Genomic DNA, 25,609 nt, shown 5'->3' on the forward strand with positions numbered 1-25,609 from the left:
TATAAATTGTTGTAATTATTTGAAATTTGGCATTCTTGCATTTATCTTGACGGATGCAAGATGAAAAGCCTCAGCGGCATGCCTCCCTTTTCAGTAATACCTCCACAATTAGCCGATTTGGACCAAAGAAATGTTCCTCCTCCAAACAACTGTGTGTTTGCTTGGCTCAGATTGCATCATTTGCCGCTTGTTCAGAAGATGGTTAGTTGAAGCTCGCGTTACATAAGGACATAAGAAATAGGAGCAGGAGTAGGCCATATAGCCCTTCGAGCCTGCCCCGCCATTCAATAAGATCATGGCTGATCTGTCGTGTCTCAGTTCCACATTCCCGCCCTCTCCCCATAACCCTTAATCCCCTCTCTTATCAAAAACCCATCAACCCGCGTCTTAAAAATATTTAGCGAGGTAGCCTCCACCACTTCAACGGGCAGAGAATTCCAGAGATTCACCACCCTTTGAGTGAAGAAGTTCCTCCTCAACTCCGTTCTAAACCGCACCCCCTTTATCTTGAGGCTGTGCCCCCTAGTCCTCCTGTCCTTTCTGAGCGGGAAGAGTCTCTCCACCTCTATCCTATCCATCCCATTCATCATCTTATATGTCTCAATGAGATCTCCCCTCATTCTTCTAAACTCTAACGAGTACAAGCCTAGTTTATTCAGCCTCTCCTCATAGCTCAACGCCCTCAACTCCGGCATCAGCCTAGTAAACCTCCTCTGCACTCCCTCCAAGGCCAAAATATCCTTGCGTAAGTACGGCGCAAGTGAACAATATGAACACACACAAAAAAAATGTGTAGGACTGCAAGCATGCTGCACTGCCAGTGATGACATCCTTCAGTAAAAATGATAAAGTTTCTGTCTGGCTGATTAGGTGGATGCTAAACATCCTACCACACGAAGAAAAGAAAAACCAGGAGCTCCCCCTGGTGTTTAAGATATTGTCCCTTTCATAACCCATACTGCAAATTAGTGAAATTATCTTTCTTTCGTTGCTATCTGTGTGTCACACTACGCAAAACGACTGCCATGCTTAAAGGAATCTCTTAATTTTCAAAACAATTTATTGTGTCTGAAACACTTAAAATGTCTCCTGGCCTGTATAAATACTATTTTATAATATATTTAAAACCTTCCTTCTGGGGTAGAATCTCTGCTGTGACTTTGATCGAGATGCAGCAAGAACCTCTGAGAAGCGGCATAAACAGTTGTTTACGTTCCTTTGAGTTTTCCACATGGTTACAGCGAAAATCAGGGAGCCCTCACAAAAATTACTGCCACTTATTTCCAATTTATAATGAAAATTGCCTGCTTAAATCTAATAACCTGCATTGATATATTCTGTAAAAAGTCTGACAACACCAGGTTTTAGTCCAACCTATTTATTTGATAATAGACTCACAAGCTTTCGGGGTTAGCCCCTTCGTCAGGTGAATGGAGAGTTCTGGCCTCAGACAGAGCATATAAAGCACAGACAGTTTAGAAATTACACTGTCTGTGCTTTATATGCTCTGTCTGAGGCCAGAACTCTCCATTCACCTGACGAAGGGGCTAACCCCGAAAGCTTGTGAGTATATTATCAAATAAATAGGTTGGACTAAAACCTGGTGTTGTCAGACTTTTTACTGTGTTTACGTCAGTCCAACGCCGGCATACCCACATCTTGATATATTCTCCCAGTGGAGACCTGCACATCACTGCAGGCAGCAGATTTACTGTGGCTCTTTCTATTGTAAAAGTGGACTTTGCAACTTATAAATACAGAAATAGGAAAATACTCCAGAAACTGAAACGATTGCAGTTCTAATAAAACCTCTTTAAAATTAAATTGCAGTACACTTGTTAAAGGCATCGTTTGTAATCTCTCAATTCTCCATCAGAGGTTTGGAGACATGAGAAACCTCAATCCAGTGGAGAGTTAATTGTAAAATTGAGAGGTTTCAGTACTGGAGTCCTGGGAATATTCTGTCCTGGGAACTCAAACACTAGTCAGTAACAGGAGATCGCAGCTCTTTCATTTGTTGAACTGGAGACTAAATTGCATGTGTATTTTCCCACACCCTCGAATGCTACATCATTTGAAGACTATACTTGATCATCACTTCCATATTTAACATCAGAAAAAATCAACCAGCCTATTGTATATATTATTCCTTCAGTCTCATTAGCATACTAGAGTTTCCAATCAAAACAGTTTGAACGGCTACCTTTTTTTTTGAAACACTGCATAGGACTGGTGAATCATGTAATGCTCACATGAGAATACCTATCAGTTTTTGGATGTTGCAGAGATGTATTACAAGCTTTCTGCAACTAAACCAGTTGTTCTGGTCAGTACATTATCTCATTCTTTGGGGAAGATACTGGCGTCTCATTACACTTTGGCCGAGCAGCCCCTTGGATTGCACATTTTCCATTCTTGCATGCTTTCTGACCCAAAGGATGTTGTGATGACAATTCTTAGCTGTCAGGAAGCCCTTCACAGTCACTGAGGCCAGCTGGAGCAATGCTCTCAGCTCAGTACCCTCTTTTCCACAGCTGCTGCCTTATGGATAATGTGTTATGTCCAGAAATTCACTTTTGCCAAAAGAATTACATGTAGTATTTGTGTCTGAAAGAAGTTTCTGCCATCAGAATTATAGCATTGATATTTTTAAGACATATCCTTGGACTCTCAAGTCCATGGGGATCATTTTAACCTTGTGCAAAAGTGCAACACAGGTCATACTTTCACATCCCTTGATATTTCCTTTATTTGCGTTTCAAGATCAAATCGCTTTATGAAACCCAGCTGAATAAGTGTGAATATTTGGATGATAAATGAGGATAGGATCAGACTGAGCCAGAATCCCACCTCCCTAACATCCCACACAATTAAATAGCCTAACGTAGGGTTGCCAGTACCCTCTGGAATTGTATCCAAGCAGAAGTCAGTGGCTTCAGGAGAGTTGGGAAATAGAGGGAAGAAAATGCATCCAAATGCAGATCTAGAATGAACCATCTTACATGTGGCAGTAAAGATGTTTTTGGAAATCTCAGAGACATAAGGCACTACTTTTCCACATTTTGCAATGTTGATTGACAACAATTGTTACTCGGGCTGTTAAGTAAAGTTAAGGTGTCTGGACACAAATTGCATTCAAAATTGTGCTAGTTTTAATCAATCATTTTCTCTTATGTTCCTATGCAAACTCAGTTCCATATCTCTGAATGCATAATCTTTCATGAATCCACAGAAATGGGCAGCAGTTTGGAATGTAATTTTAAAAAAAGACATCAGTAAGTATTCCACGGGGCCTGAATCTTTTTATCTGTCTGGCATGTGCACTTGGTGGGCCTGGGAGAAGGTGCAACACTTGGTTCCGATCAAAGTCGGCCCCGGAACGTGATTTCCCGCTGGTTGGCCAATTAATGGACAGCCAGCATGAAATGCATGCTGGGAAAGGTACAGCACTGGTGGGGAGGGCAGGAAGTCCATGACCGCTGAGTAAACAGGGGTATGCGTTGGCGCTTCTAATGTGCTTCCCTGAGGGCAGCAGCTGTGGTGCTTCCTCAGGAACTCGCAGACCTGTAAGAAATAAATTGCGATAGAAAAACTACGCAGAAAGTGGCAAGGCAGCACATTCAAATTCAAACACAAACCTCAGTTACCAGGCATGGTTTAAAATTTTATTTCAACCCACCCTGGATCAAGGCAGAAATTAAAAAATAAAGGCTGCCTGACTAATCAGCCAGCCTGCCAACCATAAAAGCTGAGGGGCCATGTAAAATTGCATTTAATTGGCTAGATTGCATTCTTCATCAGGCCCGCTTCTATCGCACAAGCCCACTGACATAAATATTTCACAAGCATGTGGTTATGCCGGGATGCGTGCCTGACATCTCTCTGCGCCATTCGACACACTTCCTGGTCAGGTAAACACCCGCCCGAGCAACTCAAAATTCTGGCCACGTATGTATTTACAAAAGTTTTTTTTAGTTCATTTATTAGTGTCACAAGTAGACTTACATTAACACTGCAATGAAGTGACTGTGAAAATCCCCTAGTTGCCACACTCCGGTGCCCGTTCAGGTACACAGAGGGCGAATTTAGCATCGCCCATGGAATGTGGGAGGAAACCAGAGCATCAGAAGAAACCCTCGCAGACAGGGGGGAGAATGTGCAGACTCCATACAGACAGTGACCCAAGCCGGGATCGAACCGGTATCCCTGGTGCTGTGCGGCAGCAGTGCTAACCACTGTGTCACCGTGCTGCCCTAAGGGTAACCTAGTTTTACTAAAACAGCTATAAGTTGCGTTCATCAGAAATAAGCATTTTAATCAGTTCATAACCTGAGTAAACTGAGCTTATATGGGAGGAAATTACTTCACTGGTTACATTGGTTTACAGTAATCAGTTCCTTAATAGATTGCAAGTTCTATTAGTTCCCTTGTACCCAAAGAAACTCCCTTGGGCTACCAAATAAAACACATTCAGTAATTGGTTTAAAATGAGGTTCTGTAAGTCGCTTTGCACTAATACTGCCAATTTACTGCTTTGTAGCAATTTTTAAATGGAAGGGGATTGTATCTCAAGCATGAGGGTCAGGTAAGCAAGTTGGTCAACAGTTTAATTGGGATTTGGTTGAAGAGAGCAGGAAGTTGATCTGTGAATGAGATGAGCTTGGTGAGGACATGGATGAGATGAGCAAGAAACCAGGGAGAGAGAGAGATGGGGATTCAGAGCTAAGAAAGATGAGTTGCAGGCAGAGAGATTTGCCTTGCTCAACAAACGGGCAAAGAAGCTGAATAAATGGTCTTTATCTTTGTGGTAAGAAATCCGTGAGCACCTTGTACTTCATGCTCGTGATAAGGGTGGATGTGGCACAGGGGAGGAGTTTGTGGACATGGTTGGTAATGAAGCAACAAAGATGAGCATTATGTTTGCTTTCCAAAGGGATAGTGCAGTGGCACTTGTGGTTAGCTGTGCTGCCTCATTGCACCAAGGATCCAGGTTCGATTCCAGCCTCGGGTGACTGTGTGGAGTCTGCACATTTTCCCTGTGTCTGTGGGTTTCCTTTGGGTGCTCTGGCTTCCTCTGACAGTCCAGAGATGGTAAAAAGTCTGACAACACCAGGTTTAAGTCCAACTGATTTATTTGATAGTACACTCACTAGCTTTCGGGGTTAGTCCCTTCGTCAGGTGAATGAAGAGTTCTGGCCTCAGAGCATATAAAGCACTGACAGTTTACAGATTACTGATTAGAATGCTATCAAATAAATCGGTTGGACTTAAACCTGGTGTTGTCAGACTTTTTACTGTGTTTACCCCAGCACAACGCCGGCATATCCACATCAGTCCAGAGATGTGCAGGTTAGGTGGATTGGCCATGCTAAATTGCCTCTGCGTGTCCCAACATATGTAGGTTATGGTAGCAGGGTAAATATGTGGGGTTACGGGGATAAGACGGGGCTTGGGTCTGGGAAAGATGATTTGTCGGAGAGTTGTGCAGACTCAATAGGCTGAATGGCCTCTTCACTGCAGGGATTCTATGATTCCAAGATGATCGTAGAGTTGTGGTAGTTTTGTCAGAGGAGAGTGAGACTTAAAGCTGTTGAAATGGCCCATCTGATCAAGTCACCTACCAGCAGGATGGACTAGGATAGAAGAGAGTCAAGATTTTGTTGCATACAAGGGCATGAAAAGTGAAGGTGAGGGATTGGTGGTGCAAATGAACTGTTATAGAAGTATCACAGTGAGCAGAATATTGAGCAGTTTAAATCATTGCCACACTAAGAGAAATAACGGGGTGGAGATGATGAATGTTTTGTTGGGCATAATAGCATCAGAAGGAGTGGTTGTATAAATTGATGTCTATTGGGATTTCCCATTGACTCCATCCTGTGCCGCGGGGAAGATTGCAGTGGGCGCGAGCCATCGGCTGGATCAGAAGATCCAGAAGGTGCAAACAGCCAGATAATTCCAGCCTGTTTATATGTTGGGCACAATCTTATCAGTCGTTCACTGCAGTGGGATGGGAACATCCATCCAGCATGAATGACCATAACATTCTAGCTGTAGAGTCTATTTATATCTTAACTATCTTGCCAATGGCATATTGAAACATAATGAACAGAACAAACCAAACAACATGTAACTATGCTTAATTTTAAGGGAAAGTGATCTTCCACACGAGTTACTTATGCAAATTATTGAAGATGTTAGTCTTGGTCCAAATCGCTTCCGATGCTGATAGTCATGAGTACAAGTCCCACTCCAGAAATTTAAGAACCTAGTCTAGGCCAGCACTTCACAAGATTAATGAGTGTGTGTGACTCTGTCCGAGGTGTTATCTTTCAATGGAAATGTTAAAATGAGCCCCCAGACATCAAGTCAAGGAAAGATCCCATGCCATTTCTTGAAGAGGAACAGAGTTGTTCTTCTAGCCAACAATTATTCCTCGACCAATATCTAAAACAGACTTTTTTTTTTATTTTAGTGTCACGAGTAGGCTTACGTTAACACTGCAATGAAGTTATTGTGAAAACCTCTTAGTCGCCACACTCCGGCGCCTGTTCAGGTGCACTGAGGGAGAATTAAGCATGGCCAATTCACCTAAGCAGCGCATCTTTGGACTATGCAAGGCATAGTCCAAACAGGCACAGGAAGAATTGGGAGGATCGATGGGGGATGATGTGGGGGACCAAGTCAAGGGGGAATCAGGTCATAACGGGGGCATTCAGCTTGGGTCAGGGCCATTAGTGGTGAATCCCATGTAGGTGGGGAGTTGGCGGTGGGGAATAATCAGATTTGAGGTTCCAGTAGAGTTGACTTTAGCAGGCAAATAGTCAGTTTTGCAATCCCAGTGTCCTGTATTTGGTGAAGAAGGTCCCCAGTTCTCTTTCAGCTGCTATCCTTGCTGGCCTGGCTGACTTCCCCCAGTCACAGAGATTCAGGTACCTGCAAAATATGGCAATGTGTGTACTGAAAGTGTGCTTGCTGACTTTTACTTCCATGTCAAACTTCCAGCACTGGTTCTCACAGAACACATGCACGTAAGTGGAGACATTTCCAGTGTGCTTTTAACCATTTTTGGTATACTCCAAGTGGAAAGGCGATTCCACAAAAATCTGTCTGGTGATTACGCAAGTAATCTCTTGATATTATGGCCATTATGTCCCTTTGTCTCCATCGGAGATGGCAATTAATTTCTGGATGCTTTTCAAAGTACCTAGTCGGTGGGGTTTCATTGACTCTTAGAGAATCACCATGCAGAATTCAGCCAGTCGCTTGTGTGTTCAGTAGAATAATACTCAGGTCTTACTTAAAGTCTAATATTTCCGGACATAATTTGAAGTTTATTCATTCGTTAATAAGGCAGGTGAAGGCTAAAATGATCTCAACATCAAGACTGGAGGAATGGAAACCATGGAATCCCTAAAGTGCAGTAGGAGGCCATTTGGCCCATCGAGTCTGCACCAACCACAATCGTATCCAGGTCCTATTCCCGTAACCCCACATGTTTACCTTGCTAATCCCCCAACACTAGGATCAATTTAGCATGGCCACACATCTTTGGACGATGGGAGGAAACCGGAGCACCTGGAGGAAGCCCACACAGATACAGGGAGAAAGTGCAAACTCCACACAGACAGTGACCTGAGCCAGGAATTGAACCTGTCCCTGACCCTGTGAGTATCAGTGCTAACCACTGTGCCGCCTTATGGGTTAAATTTGATTGAGTTTTTGAAAGGGTAACCAAGAAGGTAGATGAGGGCAGTGCAGTTGATGTGGCCTACATGGACTTTAGCAAGACCTTCGACAAGATGCCACATGGTAGGCTGTTGCATAAAGTTAAATCTCACAGGATCCAGGGTGAGGTAGCTAAATGGATACAAAATTGGCTTGAAACAGAAGACAGAGTGTGGTTGTAGAGGGTGGTTTTTCAAACTGGAGACCTGTGACCAGCGTTGTGCCTCAGGGATCAGTGCTGGACCCACTGTTATTTGTCATTTATATTAATGAATAATGTATAGGGGGCATGGTTAGTAAGTTTACAGATGACACCAAGATTGGTGGCAAAGTGGACAATGAAGAAGGTTATCTGGGATTGCAACGGGATCTTGATCAATTGAGCCAGTGGGCTAATGAATGGCAGATGGCGTTTACTTTAGATAAATGGGAGGTGATGCATTTTGGTAGATCGAACCAGGGCAGGACTTACTCAGTTAATAGTAGGGCATTGGAGACAGTTATGGGACAAAGAGATCTAGGGATACAGGTTCATAGCTCCTTGAAAGTGGATTCACAGGTGGACAGAGTGGTGAAGCCATTTGGCATGCTTGGTTTCATTGGACAGAACAATGAATACAGGAATTGGGACGTCTTGTTGAAGTTCTACAAGACTTTGGTAAGGCCACACTTGGAATACTGTGTACAGTTCTGGTCACCCTATTATAGAAAGGATATTATTAAACTAGAAAGAGTGCAGAAGTGATTTACTAGGATGCTACTAGGAATTGATGGTTTGAGTTATAAGGAGAGGCTGGACAAACTGGGACTTTTTTCTCTGGAGCAGAGAAGGCTGAGGGGTGATCTTATAGACGTCTATAAAATAATGAGGGGCATAGATCAGCTAGATAGTCAATATCTTTTCCCAAAGTTAGGGGAATTCTGAAACAAGAGGACATAGGTTTAAGGTCAGAGGGGAGAGATACAAAAGGGTTCAGGGACCACTCACCTGATGAAGGGGTAGAGCCCCAAAAGCTAGTGGCGTTTGCTACCAAAGAAACTTGTTGGACTTTAATCGGGTATTATGAGACTTCTTACTGTGTTTACCCCAGTCCAGTGCCAGCATCTCCACATCATTTCAGACAAAAACCAGATAGAAAATATAATTAAATATGGGCTGGTGTCACATTCCCCAGGATTTTGCAAACATTTTCAAAACTTTGCTCAACATTAACTGTTCCAAATTCGAAAGGCATTTTCCAATGTTTATTTCAAATAATCAGTTGCCTGAAGTAGATGCAACATGACCCAATTTAGATTGATGGAAGTACAATTTTGTTTAATTGTTAATTCTGACAACAGGAGTTTTATAATGTGAGATAGTTTCCCAGATGACAATTTCCATAAACTGTTTTTGAGTTTCTTCCGGGATCAATCAAAGTATATAATTGTGTGAAATGCAATTTAATTTTATATTTGAGATTGTGAAATTGGGATAAGCGTTTACCTGATTGCTTTCGATGTCTGCAATGAGAGAGCTTGTATTTTACTTTTGTCTTTGGATGAGAATTCTGAAATATTAACATGTAACTGTCAGCTATTGCTGTATGACAAAATCCTCCCGATCAAAGCTGAACAAGTTTGAGCCTCCATTTGTACTCTTTTGTCGTCTCTGTCCTAAAGCCAGCTTATGCTGGAAAATAATGTCGTTGATGTCTGGGGTAGAATTTCCACTTTGATGTATCATCAATCTGGCTGCAAATCGTGTCCCAAAATTGCAGTTGTTTTTGAAAAATGCCTTTTTCCTAAGGTTTCTGCACAAACTAATTGGTACATCACCAAGTGTAAAATCTACCACATAGAAGTGCAATGAGCACTTTTTTTTAAAGTTTTGCTTTATAAGTATTTCTTGATATATTTCAGAGTTGTAACTTGGTGCACTTTGCACCAAGCACAGAAACAAGGTTAATGCAAAAAAAGGCATTTTAATCAGAGTATTTAGTCCACCACCTCTGAGGAACTCAATATTAAATTCCTGGTAATGTCTTTAAAATACTATAGAAAATCATTTACTCATTATATTGGGGTACAGTAATCAGTTACTTCACAATTTAAAGAAACATATTCAAAATCTTCAAAAACATGCCGTTCATCCTTCTGTCTTGAAACAAAACCGGACCCTCTTTGCAGAATCGCAAATGAGCACAACTGACACCACCACCTGAATGATGGTTAATTCAGTCTGGGGTATGGTCAACTTTGTGACCAGAGCCAATTTTGAACAGGATGTTTATTTAGACTATAAAATCTCTACAGTGCGGAAAGAAGTTATTCAGTCCATCAAGCCTACACCAATAACAATCCCAACCAGGTCCTATCCCCGCCAAATATTTACTTTGATAATCCCCCTGACATTCAGAGGCAATTTAGCATGGCCTAGCCCGCACATCTTTGGAGCGTGGGAGGAAACTGGAACACTCAGAGGAAACCCATGTGGACATGGGGAGAATGCGCAAACTCCACACAGACGCCTAAGGCCGGAATTGAACTCGGGTCTTTGGCGCTGTGAGGCAGCAGTGCTAGCCACTGTGCTACCCTGGTGCAAAGGTCGCAGAAAGTTAATTTGTGCTTAGAATTCTATGATCTTTTGCAGTATTTTTGCTGAATTTGCGCTGAGGAAACAGTGCAATCAAACAGCAGTCCACCCTGGTGTGAATCTGGCTTCATTTCATATTCACAAACACTCGCTTTATAGCAGGGGTCCACAGGCAGCAATGCTAATCCCATCCAATTCTTTCCCTTCCCTAGCCCCAGAGTGCTGAAGCCCATGATAGTGTTCCAGTTGGCTAAAGTTTACTCAATCAACAAGATTAGGTAGAGAGCATCTGAAGTTTGTTGCTATTCTGTATTGTGTGTTTAAATTCACCAGAAAATGTTCAACTCCAGCATTGTACTTGTATTAAGATTTCTGTATCATGCTTTCATTAGTTAGACATTTATCACATTGTATTCATTTACTCCTCTTCCTGATGAAAAAATTCTCCTTGACTGCCATCTCATTGTGCTGTCAGCTATTTTACCATGTTGTGGGTCAAGAAACAGTCAAAGCTCAGTCTTGCCCTCATCTGTGATCACTAACTCTGCACTATTTAACTTGGTTTACATGAGAATAACCAGGAGTAAGAATGCTGAGCAATTTGTCCTCTTCAGTTCCGGAATATCCTTCCAGATATCATGGTTGAGTTCAACCAACCCAACACAAATTGAAGATCAAACCTAGTCTGAGCGGTTTTGTTGACCCAGTGGATAAATTCTGTAGCAACCAGCTGAGGAGGGGTTGAATGGCTCCCATCTTTTCCCTCTCCTTGTTTGACCACAGCAAGTGTTTTTGTTTTAGAAAGGATATACATGACAATTTACTGAATACTGTTTATGCATCTGAGCACAAAAGAACTAAAAGGACGTTTTCTTGAGTTTAACAAAGGAAGAGGTTCGCTTTATTACACTGTAACCAATTCAAGTAAGACGATGGCTGGAATTCTCCGGCCATTGACGCCAGCAGGAATCTGTGGTCCCATCGCAGCACACCCCAGCCCGTGGCTTCAACGGAAAATTCATTGACAGCAGTTGGATCAAAGACCCTCACAATAAACTAACAGAAAATGTTGGAAAATCTCAGCAGGTTTGACAGCATCTGTGGAGAGAGAATGGAGCCAACGTTTCAAGTCAGGATGACTCTTCGTCAGAGCAGACAACTCTTTATCATCCACACTCGAAATGTTAGCTCTCTTCTCCCTCCACAAATGCTGTCAGACCTGCTGAAACTTTCCAGCATTTTCTGTTTTTGTTTCAGATTCCAGTGTTCGCAGTAATTAGTTTTTATCTGAAAATAAGCTCTGAAAGGGTTATGCTCTAACCACATCTGCGTCTTTACCTACAGTGTTCTGTTTCCTGCGGAAAAGGGATGCAGTCACGAGTAATCCAGTGTATGCACAGAGTGACGGGAAGACATGGAAATGATTGTTTTCTATCAGAAAAGCCTGCAGCCTATAGGCCTTGCCACTTAAAACCCTGCAATGAAAAAGTCAACGTGAACACTATCACATCACCAAGACTAGGTATGTGGTAAACTCCCAGCTATTCATTTATCCCAGTTTACTGGATTTGATTTTGTGAAGTAGAGTGAAGGACACAGTAGAAGCTCTTCAGATAAGTTTTATTTCTGAGTTTGCTGTGCACAAAGTGAGTGCTACATTTGCTAATCTCGACGCTTTAAAAGTAGTTTGTTGTGTGTAAGAGAGCAGATAAATAAATGCCTATCTTCCTTTCTTGCACAGAATACCATTCATTTTAAACATAAAATAAGACTTACAATTTTAACAATGACTTTCACAGTCTCAGGATGTCCCAAAGAATGATACATACGATCGGTATAAGTGGACTGACTCTGAATTATTTCAATTGACAAGTTAAAAACATTTCGCTGATGATGCTACTTTTCTTTACAACCATTTAAGAATTTTTGAAGTGAAGCCACTGTTATAATGTAAACAAACGACTTCCACGTGTTAATAGATAAAACGGAAGGGAGGAAAAACATCATTAGTATAAAGTTCTCAAATTGTCAATGGGAATAATTCAAAGTCCATCTTTACCATGCGTATCATTTCCAATTTTTGCCCCATGCTGTGTCATGTTTACCGATGTGAGGGAAAAACAGCAACAATTTATACTGTATGGGAAGAGAGTACTAATAGGTTGGCACTTCTCCTCATACAGTATAAATTATTGTTTTTCCCTGACACTGGTTGTTTGGCAAAGTGTCCTGATGTGTTCAAGTCAAAAAGGTTTGACTTGTCTCTTTTCTCAGCCACATAATATAGTTAAATGCATTCTTCGTTACTTTATTGACATGGGCACTGGCACAATGAACCAAGGTCAAAACATGCTCATGAAGTATAAATTAGATTTACAGTTATTTATGTTAGCAAATCCTAATACATATGTACAAATGAGTAAATTAGAAACCAGACTTCACTTAATTTGCTCAATGCAGAATACATCTTCGGCTTAAAATGTTTAGGTAAAGCACCATTAACTTAAATGTAGGAAGTAATTAATCCATTTAAAAACAAACTTTAAAACATTTTTCTGTTCAACTAAACTTGTGTATTGCAGTTTTCATTCCTCCTCTTGAAAGCAATCCCATTTTCATGCAGTGCCCACACATGTGCAGTTTCCAACAGGTGTCGCAGGTTGGCAGTCAGAACCTGTCTGATATATTACTTCTTTTAGCCTGTGGGTACTGAGGCCAATTGTAATATCCCTGTTGTCACCTGGGAAGCTATGAATTCATAGTGAGATTTGGAGAGGTGAGGGTTGTGCAGGTTAGGTTGAGTGGCCATACTAAATTGCCCCTCAGTGTCAAAGGGATTAATGGGATAAATATGTGGGGTGACACGGATAAGATCTGGGTGGGATTGATGTTGGTGCAGGCTTGATGGGCCAAATGGCCTCCTCCTGCACTGTAGAGATTCTATAATTTGGGACTGGATAAAATGCCTAGGTCAGGCCATGTTTCAGACATTCCTGGCAATCATCTAAAACAGGCATTGAATTCCTTCCATAAGTAGAAAAAGGAACCTGTCAACTTGTGTAAAGGCCTCACATCTCCTGTCGCAATAGCAAGGCACCATAGTAATTATCTGAGATATTCAACTGTTGGGCCATTAAGACTAATTACTTGGGCAATAGGATCCTAGCTACAATAGCTTTCCAGACTGTCTTCAGTCCCCTCCCACAAACTGGGCAGCAATGAATTGAGCTGACATTTAGCCAGCATCATTCCAGTTTCTTCAGCAGCTGCTAACGGTAAGATTTTTTAAAAAAACTTTAGTTTAATGAAGTTTCCCACACAACCAGAGGAAGTCTCCCTTGACTTGATTGTCCTTGCAATCATCCTCAATGCCCACTCTAACTGTACTCCCAGCAATCACATTCAGGTCACTGCCACTGAGGCGAGTGCTTGACGTTCACCTTCTTCACATATGGGAGCTACTTATGGGAGACATGACAGAGACCAGCAAAAAGTCTGACAACACCAGGTTTTAGTCCAACCGACTAAAACCTGGTGTTGTCAGACTTTTTACTGTGTTTATGCCAGTCCAACGCCGGCATACCCACATCAGAGACCAGCAACACAGAGAAATGCTAACGAGCCCCAAAATACCAATTTCAAGTCTGGTCTCAGGCTTTTTATTTGCACAGTAAGAAGTCTCATAACATCAGGTTAAAATCCAACAGGTTTATTTAGTAGCATGAGCTTTCGGAGCACTGCTCCTTCATCCGGTGAGTGATGTCAGTCACCTGATGAAGGAACAGTGCTCTGAAAGTGCTACCAAATAAACCTGTTGGACTTTAACCTGGTGTTGTTAGGCGACTTATTGTGCCTACCCCAGTCCAATGCCGGCCTTTTATTTGCAGACAGCATCACCAATTGCGCAGATGAAGTTCTATCCCTCGAGATGACCCCTGGGCACCTTCCCAGTGACAAGGCTGTGTGTCATATAACACATAGTGATGCACCTATCTACATACAAAAAAAACTCTACACATTCTACAAATACTTCAGATACCAGTCGAAGATCTCAAAACGAGTTCTCAGTCCCATTTAAATTCTTCATTAAAAATACCTCTTGATTAAATGCTTCTTCTGTAAGAACAAGTATTGTTCATTTTAGAACGTGTTACAGATGAACAAATGTGTCACTAAGGTTAGAGATATTGATGTGATACAACTATAAAAACTGCAGATGGTGGAAACCTGAACAAAATTCTGTGATGCTGGGCAGACTTAACAGGTCAGGCAGCATCTAGAGAGAGAAGTGGAATTGATGGAAACTGAAACTTTGGCAGAATTTTAATACTTTAATACACCATCACCTGAACGTTTTCCTCCAAGCCACACACCATCCTGACTTCTTCACTGTCATTGGGTCAAAATCCCAGAATTTCCTCCCTAAAAGTCCTGTGAGTTCTCCTATACCACAGGGACTGCAGCGGTTCAAGAAAGCAGCTCACCATCACTAACTGTCTCAAGGGCAATTAGGAGTGGGCAATAAATGCTGGCCTAGCCAGCAATGCCCACATCCCATGAATTCATTTTTTAAAAAGTGATCTGGAGCAATTGTTAGAGTCAGGAACAACAGCAGAGAACCTCTGTTGGAAAACATAGAACACCCTAACCTCGGGCCCAGCTGGCCATAGATGCTCAACTGTCTCACTGTAGTGGTCATCCATTAAGTGGTCTATTCTGGAGCAGCAGCAACAAATGTCCGAGATTCTGTCAGCATTTCCAGAGGCACTGCACAACTTGGAAAAAGCAAGTCTTTAGCATGAATGCCATAATTCCCCTGGCATTCATGTTGAAGTTCATCCCAGGGCAGCACGGTGGCATAGTGATTAGCACTGCTGCCTCACAACACTAGGGACAAAGGTTTGATTTCCGGAATGGGTTACTATGTGGAGTTTGCATGTTCTCCCCATGTCTGCGTGGGTTCCCTCTGGTTACTCCCGTTTCCTCCCACAGTCCAAAGATGTGCAGGTTAGGTAGATTGGCCATGCTAAATTGCCTGTTAGTGTCAGGGGAATGAACAGGGTAAATATGTGGGGTTACAGGGATAGGGCCTGGGAATTGTTGTCAGAGCAAGCTTGATGGGCCGAATGGCCTCCTTCTGCACTGTAGGGATTCTATGATTCTACGATATAAGAGTGGCCCCCTGAATGGAGAATCAGATGTGGCAGGCAATCAACTGAATGTTGACTCTGACTAATGGCCTTCATATTCCATCTGCCACCCCTTGACTCTGTCTATACTTCCCGCTGCTTTGGAAAAGCAGATAGTGTAACCAAGGACTCCAAACACCCCAGACATTCTCTCTTCTACCTTCTTTAAATACAGTGGAGGAAAACTGTGCCTTTGCCATCTAGTACCTCACTGATGTGCAGAAAACTACTCTTAATTTCTTGGCTACACAGGGAGTGCTAGTGTGCTATTGATTTGATTTGATTTATTATTGTCACATGTATTAAGATACAGTGAAAAGTATTATTTCTTTTCGCCAACCAGACAAAGCATTCTGCACAAAGAGAAGGAAATGAGAGAGAATGTAATGTTGCAATCATAGACAGGGTCAGAGAAAGACCAACTTAATGAAGGAAGGTCCATTCAAAAGGCTGATGGCAGCAAAGAAGAAGCTGTTCTTGAGTTGATTGGTACATATCCTCAGACATTTGTGCCATTTTTCTGAAGGAAGAAGGTAAAAGAGAGAATGTCTGGGGTGTGTGGAGTCCTTGGTTATGCTATCTGCTTTCCCAAAGCAGCGGGAAGTGTAGACAGAGTCATGGGATGGGAGGCTGGTTTGAGTGATGGACTGGGCTTCGTTCACAACCCTTTGTAGTTTCTCGTGGTCGTAGAGCGAGCAGGAACCATACCAAGCTGTGATACAACCAGAAAGGATGCTTTCTATGATACATCTGTAAAAATTGGTGAGAGCCATAGCGGACATGCCAAATTTCATTAGTGTTCTGAGAAAGTAGAGGCATTGGTGGGCTCTCTTAACTATAGTGTTGGCTTGGAGAGACCAGGACAGATTGTTGGTGATCTGGACACCTAAAAACTTGAAGCTATTGACCATTTCTACTTGATCCCCATTGATGTAGACAGGGTCAAGTGTAATCCTCCACTACACTTCCTAAAGTCAATGACTATGAGGAATATGGGGAAAGGGCACATGGAATGAAGATTATGTTCAAGGCGTGACTGGGGCAGTCTTTGGCAAGGCATTCCATGGACCCAAACCCAGAGGATGTGGTCACCAGCATCTTCTCTGTCAGGCTTGAGGAATGAGCAGCCTGCTTCTGACTTTGCTGAAGGGTACATTGAAATAATCAGAAAAGAAAGACAAAGACTTTCTAGTTTCTTAAATGGAAGCACTTCTGAGAGTGCAAAGAAAGTTCACCAGGATGTTGCCTGGTCTTGAGGGTATTGACTTTGAGGAGGGGTTGAATAAACTAGGATTGTTTTCACTGGAAAGATGGAAGCTGAGGGGAGACCTGATAGAGGTCTACAAAATTATTAAAGCCATAGGCAGGGTGGATAACCAAAGGCTTTTTTGCAGAGTGGAAGTGTCAATTACAAGGGGGCACAGGTTCAAGGTGACAAGGAGGAAGGGAGATGTGCAGGAGATGTTTTGCATGCAAGGATAGATGAGTGGTGCCTGGAATGCGCTGCCAGGAGAGGTAATGGAAGCAGGCACATTAGCAACATTTAAGAGGCATCTGGATGGGTACATGAATAGAGAAGGAATAAAGGTATATGGTCCAAGGGCAAAAAGCTTTGTTTTTAGTTCAGTAAGAAGTCTCACAACACCAGGTTAAAGCCCAACAGGTTCATTTGGTAGCATGAGCCTTCAGAGCACTGCCCCTTCATCAGGTAAGTGAAGAGTTGGGTTCACAAAGGCATATATAGACACAAGATCATTTACAAGATAATAGTTGGAATGCGAGACAATGTGAGTGGAGAGAGCATTAAGCACAGGTTAAAGAAGTGTGAATTACCAAACAATTCATACCAAATAAACCTGTTGGACTTTAACCTGGTGTTGTGAGACTTCTTACTGTGCCCATCCCAGTCTAACACCGACATCTCCACATTATGGTTTTTAATTTATTTAGGGCATCGTGATTGGCATGGGGTTGGAGGGTAGAAGCAGTGTTCCTGTGCTGTGCTTTTCTTTGTTCTGTGTTTACAATTGTGTCTTTGTGTCAGTTTGACTTATGTTAATGAACATTATCTTTACTTCAAGTCTTTATTGTCCAGTCATCTCCATTTGTTGTCTCAGATGTATCAAATATCTGTCAGCGGTGCAGAAGATGAGCAATGGGTGTCAGTAATATAGAAGGATCAGTGACTGTGAGAATGCTTTCAGCTGGGGAACATTCAGCGTTAGTGCTGCATAGGGCTTACAGCCTCAGGTTGGCTGAATCTCGCCTGTATGAATTTATCACAAACATCTGTGCCAGCCATGTGAGGAGTTGCAGGATTCCTGACCACACCAGGTACCACATCCTCCTGCTTCCTCCTCCTCCTCTCCCTTCTCCAAGGATACAGAGTGGTAATTATCTCATTCTTTTGAGGTGTGCTGGGATGATTTACCTAAGTGAATGACCTAATTCAAGTTATTATGTGGCCTCACACTTCTGGTAACTTAAAGAGGTCAACTTGTGTGCAGCCTGCAAGGGAACTTTCAGGGTGTGATGCCAGCACATAATTGAGGGGGAACATTGAGGGTATTCGCCTTTCTCATCCTGCAACTCCAGTCCTATCTGCTGCAGTCTGTTTTGCAAGACACAGCAGACCATTACTATTCTCAATAGCTTTGTTGGTGCATGCTCATGCTAAAGAAACCCCCAGACCTGTCCAGGTAATTGCATCTTCAGCAGCCCAGTTGCTACATCTCCATTTGCACTCATGTATCTCTGCTTTTACCTATCATCAGTTGTAGAGTTTCTCACAGGTGTCATCAGCCACATCATAGAGAGTAGACTTGTCTCCAAGAAACCACGTGCTAACTCTGTTTGGAGCTAAAGTTCTGGGTGAGATGCAGAATGAAGAGGTATCATAGCAGCTTCTGGGGTATCTGGTGCAGACATGTATGAATAGCTTCCAGTGGACACGCACCAGCTGAACATTGATGGAGCGGAACCACTTGTCATTGACAACGATTGCAGATTGATGGAAAAACACTTTGATTGCCATGTGTGTGCAATCTCTGACTTGCCTGACTAGTAGGAATCCAGTCACTTCAGCAAATCTGAGGGCTGTCTCATTCTGACTGGACTCATAAGCTCAAAATGCACTGCACCTAAATGGTGGCGCTGGCAAACAGTGGCATCGGCCGCATGAGAGATGCACCTTTTCACAACAGATTGTGAAATCCTGCAGGCAGATCTCTGGAAGGAGCTGGAGGCAAATAAATTCTGGTGGTGGTAACTTTGGCAGCCACTGACAATGCTCACAAATTCACTTGGAAGGAATCGTTATTTAAAGAAGTTGTGATGTCAGCAATGACCTGCCATGAAAGCTTGAGCTTCCTGAGGTAGTGCTGTTCGGATATGTCTAGAAAGCTGATTCTTTCTGCATGTCCTGATGCTGGGGCTGTCACCTCCTTCAAGCTAGACCTTTATGTCCATCTCCTCTCTTGCTATATGGTGAATGTGCTCACTGTGCAGGGCCAACCTGAGGGTAAGTGACACCAGCAGCTGCTCAGCGCACCCTGGTCAGGGCTTGGATCGCATCTTGCCACCACGTAGCCAGTCAAGACTGTCTGCAAAAGACACTGAGCCTTTTACTTCAAAAGCCCCTTGGGGAATGATATGGCAAATGTTAACAGAGTTTGCAGCTTCTTGCTTTGGTGTACTGTCAGATAAGTCCTAGACCATTTTTCTGCCTGTCTCCCAGTGCCTCTACAGGACCACTGCTTTACCAGACTGGATAAATCAAATTCTGTTTTTAATTACAGGGGATTTTTATGGGTGTTTTGAGGGGGCCACATTCTGCAATTCCTGAAAAACAAGAAATGGTGCCTTTATACAAAGTGAGTTATGAGTGTCATTGTTGGACATAACACCAAGCTTACCCACTGCAGTGAAAATCAGACACGCCCACTTCACTGATATATCTCAGTGAATACCTGTTTCCTTTAAAGCATTATTAAAACTGTCATTTCAGCACTTTCCTATAATGAATTTTATATTGTATTATAATTATATGGCAGGGTCAGCAATTACTAACCCATTTGAAAATGGGTCCTTTAGCCAAAATATTTTGCAATTACTGCTATAAAGATAAATCTTTTAAGATTTCTGTGTAACAGCTACAATCCTGCTCGAAATTATGGTTTGATTTATCAGCATTTGAACGACAATTTATATCAGCAGTTTTCTCAAAGTTGCTCCTGCTCTGCCTACTTGGCAGGTGGTGGTGCTTCCAGAGCAACTAAAGGAAATTCCTGGCCTCAGTCAAGCAATTGGTCGCTTATTAAAATCCAGAACGGGACCCACATTAGTTGGCCTAGGTCCCAGTAAGCTTATTGGCTGCATACTGCGCTGAATTCCTGGGGTCATACAGAGATACCATGTGACAAGCTCGCTTAGAATCATAGAGTGCAGAAGCAGGCCATTCGGTCTATCAAGCCTGCACTGACAATAATCCCACCCAGGCCTTATCCCCGTAACCCCACATATTTACGCTACTTCCGCCCCCCCTGCAACACTAAAGGGGCAACTAAGCATGGCCAATCAACCTAACCCGCACATTTTTGGACTGTGGGAGGAAACCGGAGCACCTGGAAGAAACGCATGCAGACGTGATGAGAACGTACAAACTCCACACCCACAGTGACTGAAGGCCAGAACTGAACTCATGTCCCTGGCGCTGTGAGGCAGCAGTGCTAATCACTGTGCCACCTTCTCGAAGCAATGCTTTGACAGGCAAGCAGAAGACTTGCAAACCCCAAAGTATTTTCCTGGATTTTGCCTCTCCCCTCCACACCACACCACCCCCGCCATCACCTTCAGCTGTACCATTTGGATATACCCGGACAGAGCATGCGCTGTGCACACTCCATGCACTTGTCTCCTAAACTGGCAGTCACCATTTTATGTATATCCTAGGACTTTGATTTTCAGGCAAATGCCACAGCTGCTCAGTGGTAGCCCCCTTTCTAAAACTGCAGGTAGTTCTTGGTTGTTATGCAAAGTAAAACTTGTGAACTACATCGGACCAGGTAATATCATAACATAAGCTAACAGAAAACAGTCAATGCATCCAGCATGAGAGCTCAGTTTGCCAAGAGGCATATTTTGCTGCACTGTACAATGGAATTTTTCAACAACCTAATAATTGCTTTCATAAGTTGGATTATTTAAGCAGTATCACATTTTTTACTATGTATGTTTTCTGTTAAAAACTCCAGTTATAAATTATTTGGATACTAAGTTGACACAATAAATCACTATATTTGAGAAATTCATATACGTATCTGGCTGTATGATAAACAAATATTCAGTCTTGTCAGGCTGCACCAATATGTCAGAGACCACAATCAGATTAACTAACTAATCAAGTTGCCTTGAGCAGCTGAGTAGCCTATGCCTGCTCTTAATTCTTATGTACGTACACTCATATCTTTGTATTTGAACTAAAGAGAATTTATGCAAACTATTTCTTTCTTGTATTAGCCTTTCTGGAACACAAAAACAGAATGGGTCATTCAGCCTCCTGAGCCTGTTAAGCCATTCAGTCAGATCCTGGTTGATCTATATCTTAACTCCACCTTACTGTTTTCGTTCTATAATCCTTTCCTTGCCCAACAAGAATCTATCAATCTCAGTTTTGAAACTTTCAATTGACCTGTACAACATTTCAGAGAGGGAAGTTCCACATTTCCAGTACACTTTGCATAAAGAAGTACTTCCTGACATTAACCCTGAACCACTGACCTCAGTTTTATGGTTATGTCCTTTTGTTCTAGATTTCCCCAGCAGAAGAAATAGTTTATCTCTATGTGCCATATCAATTCCTTTGCCTGTTTTACACATCTCAATTATATCACTCCTAGTGACCTAGATTAAACAAAAGAACATCTATAGTGTGTTTCCATTTCAAACAACTGTGTGTAATGAAACAATATTGCATGTTTACCAAAAGGCTGGGTAAGATACTGGCTAAGCTTACATCAAAGTTTTAGCACATAACCTAATAAAATTGTAAACGTATTTAAACTGTTTTCAATTCAATAACATTAAAGCAGACTGAGACAGTGTTTATAGGAACTATAGCCCACTCCTGCGTCTAGTAATAGGGATCAAAAGGGTCCTACATATAATTTTCTGCTGAATTAGCAGAAGAACATTTGGGTCATGGCTCATACTCCAGCTTCTGATCACTATCTAGTGGCTCCTGCTGAAATATGCAGACGTTATGCATGCCAAGTGAGAACTGATAGAGCTAGACCCATAGTTGCTTATACTTGCTGTCAAAGTTCATGGATACCGTTGACCTATGAGAAATACTGGAGGAGAGCTGTAACCTATCAAACAGTACACCAATGCCTCCAAGATGGAAGCCAAAAAGATCCAAGGGCAGCAACCCAGAAATGGGTTGAAGATTCAAAGGAAAGCTGACATTGCAAAATGGATATTTTTAATGTAACTAATTTTCCTATTCTTTTACATTTGTTTAAACAGCTGCTTTGACGTTCAAATGTTTGAAGGACCAATGGCAAGTGTATTGCAAAATAATACGAGAGACTAACCTCTGTCAGGACATGAGGTGGTATCAGCGCTGCTGTGAGACCTGTAGAGACTTCTATGCACAAAAGCTGCAGCATAAGAGTTGACATCTTCTTTCACATCAGCACCAAGCTTATTTTTATAAGTACAATCTAATTTATGAAAATACAGAACTACAACATGTCTAGACCAAGGTACTGATGTATTAGGTATAATTTATTCATTTAATTTATTTTTTTGTTTACCAAGATTTTTTGTGCTGTTCCGTGGTTTTCAAAATCCAGATATTTTAGCTTTTTATATCTAAGATGGGTCCATTTGTCGCAAACTGATAACTTGACAACTGTCAGAATGTAGTTCATGTGTAGATGACTCATGTCTTCAAGGAAAGCATGACATGAGCTGAAGTTAACATTCACTGTAATTGTTTCAAAGACTGTAGGGAAAGCCTGTAGCAAAATATTGAAGTTCTTTTTATGCATTCAATAGTGCCGATGACATTTGCTTGAAAAACAGTGACTTGAGAGTAAAACACTGTGGAGTGCAACACTGAATTACTTTTGCATCATTCAGGTACTGTTTAAGGTTCTACAGTCTAAGAATAAATACTAAATGTCAGTCAAATCATTGTACAAATGTCACTATTAGCAGTTTACCGTTAGAATTTTATAAATTAGTACTCAGTGGAACATTGTGACTATTCACACAGCAGCTAAACTTTACACTAGCCAAATACTGAGAATAAAATTCTATGAATTTGAGTTCAATATTACTTTCTATATGCAGTGCATTGGTACTTACACCATGTTTGATGTTTTCTATTTTGTCAAACCCTGATCCCTTGTTTGTATGTTACTGAATATCAGGGTTAATTGAGATTAAAAAGAAGAGGAAATACTGAAAGCCAGTAAGTGCTGGAAAAATACAGCAGGCCATAACGGCATCAGTACTGAGATCAACATTGGAGTCTGTACGCACGGATTTCCAGCTGAATCTTGAGCCCTGCTTTTTTAGTTTTCCATAGGCTATTAGATTTGCCGTGCATTTTCTAGAGTTTTTTTAAAAACTGGTTTTAAGTAAAATGTTTTATTTAAATATCTGAGGGAAGAAACTAAACAACCAAATAAAAACGTGCACTGTCCTTATGCAGAATATGCCAGGAAAGAAAACAGAGAAAATGATTCAGACGGCACTCTTGTGCTACCAGAATTGTGAAGGGATGAACTTCCGTCTGCCACTTTCACCTCAGTTGGCCATTGCCTAATTGCTCCCAACTGTGGCAATGCAACAGAGACTGTGCCTCACTGAGGCAATGGAATGGCACTCTGCCACTCCGAGGACTGGATCAAAATGAAGTAAAGGGTTTGAAATATTTTCCCTGCAGTGCATTGTGATTCCTGTTCCAATCGGAGTAATCCAACCAATTAAAATCTTTATCTTTGGAACTTGAGGCCCAAAGCAGACGAGTGCCAGTTTTCAGCAGACATGAGCCTTCTGGACCTTACCAGGGCAGTTCTCATAGAGATTTTGCATTAGTCTTGGAGTGCACCTCTCAGACACCCTGCTAAACTACTCATTGCAGTGTAATTTGCTAGCGACTGCAAAAGGGGCAGAAACTTGCTAACCCAAGTTCTGTTCCATCTTCTGACTTTTTCATGAAAATTACACTCCTGTTATATTTTCATCATTTATTTTTTTAACCTTTAGCTCACAATTGACACTTTTTTATAATGAAAACTTATGTCTTGAAACTACATTGTGCAATATTAGCATATAAACACATGCATTTATATTTAAAGTCTTGCGTCTGCTATTTTAATGGAGGTTTTAATTCATTTCAAACGGAATACCTCTATGAAAATACTAATCAATGGAATTTTGCCCCAGAGTTTCAAGGATTTGTGGCAGACTACTGGTTTTAGCAGTTGTTTAACCAGATTATCCAGTAAGCCATATTTTATAAAAGATTCCATTTTTTGGAAACATGTTACTTTCACCATTGCATTTACCCAAGTTTCTAATATTTGCGTTGGGAGTCCTATAGTTGACTTCCCTCGCCTTGTTATTTTTTCTTCTATCAGTGTGGCAGAACTCCTCCGCTAGCTGTCACTGTGCATTAATGCTAAAATGACCAGGCATGGCACTGTTACTAACTTTTCTTTTTCTTTTAAATTTCCCCCTTATGAGTCATTATTTTGAACACAGCTATCACTTTCTGAAAGGCTAAAAGGTGGATCAATTTAGTTTTGGCTTGCAAAGTTAAGGGTTTGCTTTTCTTTTGAGAAATTAATTATTGAAATATGAATCACTATGATTACTTACACATGCTTAGTGCTGTACAGTCAACTCTTATTGGTGGCATATTTGTCTTCTGTGAGTTTAATATACAGATTTCAGGCAAAGTTGAGCTTTTCACTAGAATGTGTTACATTCGTTTGCGGGGGGAGAAAAAAGTTGACCTATGAGGATCTTGCCTAATATAAATCGTATTTTCAGAAGGCCTGTAGTATAAAATTGACAGGGTGGCCTGTTTTGAAGGTATGTAAATCACAAAGGATGCTTTGTTTTGTTTTGTATCGGTGTAAACTCCAGTAACTAGACAGAAAGGTTGTGAAAAATCCCAACCATACAAGTTTAGTTTGAGAATTCCTATTTCCATGTGTGCACATCTTAGCAAAACTGAAATAATTAATATAAATAAATTCAAAGAAGCAAGTTGTACTAAATCTTCTTTCTGTCACTTTCTTGCATAAAATATATAATCCAAAAAACACCCAGATTTCCTGTATTTTTAACAGTCCAACTCATTCATATAATTAGCAAAAATTGGTCAGCCTTCCTATATGGTCAATTGAAAAATGGCTCAGAACAAAGCAGTGCCAAGATGTAAGTAACTGTGGATAAGCAGGAGAATCCTCATTCCATCAGTAGCATCTTTTGGTTTTATAGTTTGCTTTAATTTGACAAGCAAGTTGCAGATCATTTTATTCAAGAAAGTAATTCCATATCAACTTGCCTGGAATCAATTAAACAGTAAAAGTGATTATTTGGCAGCTCTTTAAATTGATTTTTAATTTTTACTTCGGGTGCTATTACTTGAAATTATCTGTGTAGGACTGAGAGTAGATCTTTAGAACTGTAACATTTGGAATAATTCCCCTTATTGTTGTGTTGCATTCCTGGCTTTTGAATAAAATTTTGAAGAAATGCCTAGTGTAATGAGATTTGCAAACTGTTGCATAATTGTGAAATTATATGTATTTGATCAACTATTCTGTATATTTTATGCCTCGTAGCACCAGGCATCTTCCCAAATTGTTATCCCTGTACAATCGTAAAATAAACGGTATATATTAAAAATACTATTTTCTTAGTATCAGTTTATTGATATCTCATTTCATTTGCCAATCCAGTTGATTGCCTATGCAAAGAATTCCGAAATGTTGTCAGATTAAGCATAAATTCAATGTTTTCCTATCATTCTTCATCGTGATGAGCAGAAACATTCAACCCACCAGCAAAAACTAGCATTACCATTCATAAGTTC

At 41.3% G+C, this 25,609-nt stretch overlaps 1 protein-coding gene across 1 annotated transcript in view; it reads left to right on the forward strand.

The window, feature by feature from the left end:
- Positions 1–25,264, forward strand: part of LOC145343014 (A disintegrin and metalloproteinase with thrombospondin motifs 19-like) — a 414,592-nt gene extending 389,328 nt beyond the window's left edge. The window contains exons 22-23 of the mRNA XM_080188739.1: positions 11,648–11,825; positions 22,018–25,264. Of these exons, the coding sequence (XP_080044865.1) occupies positions 11,648–11,825; positions 22,018–22,169 (330 nt within the window). The 3' untranslated portion in view covers positions 22,170–25,264. The remainder of the gene's footprint in view (positions 1–11,647; positions 11,826–22,017) is intronic.
- The last annotated feature ends 345 nt before the right edge of the window (positions 25,265–25,609 follow it).

This window comes from Carcharhinus amblyrhynchos, chromosome 5, assembly GCF_965287045.1.
Source record: "Carcharhinus amblyrhynchos chromosome 5, sCarAmb.v2.hapA, whole genome shotgun sequence".
NCBI lineage: Eukaryota > Metazoa > Chordata > Chondrichthyes > Carcharhiniformes > Carcharhinidae > Carcharhinus > Carcharhinus amblyrhynchos.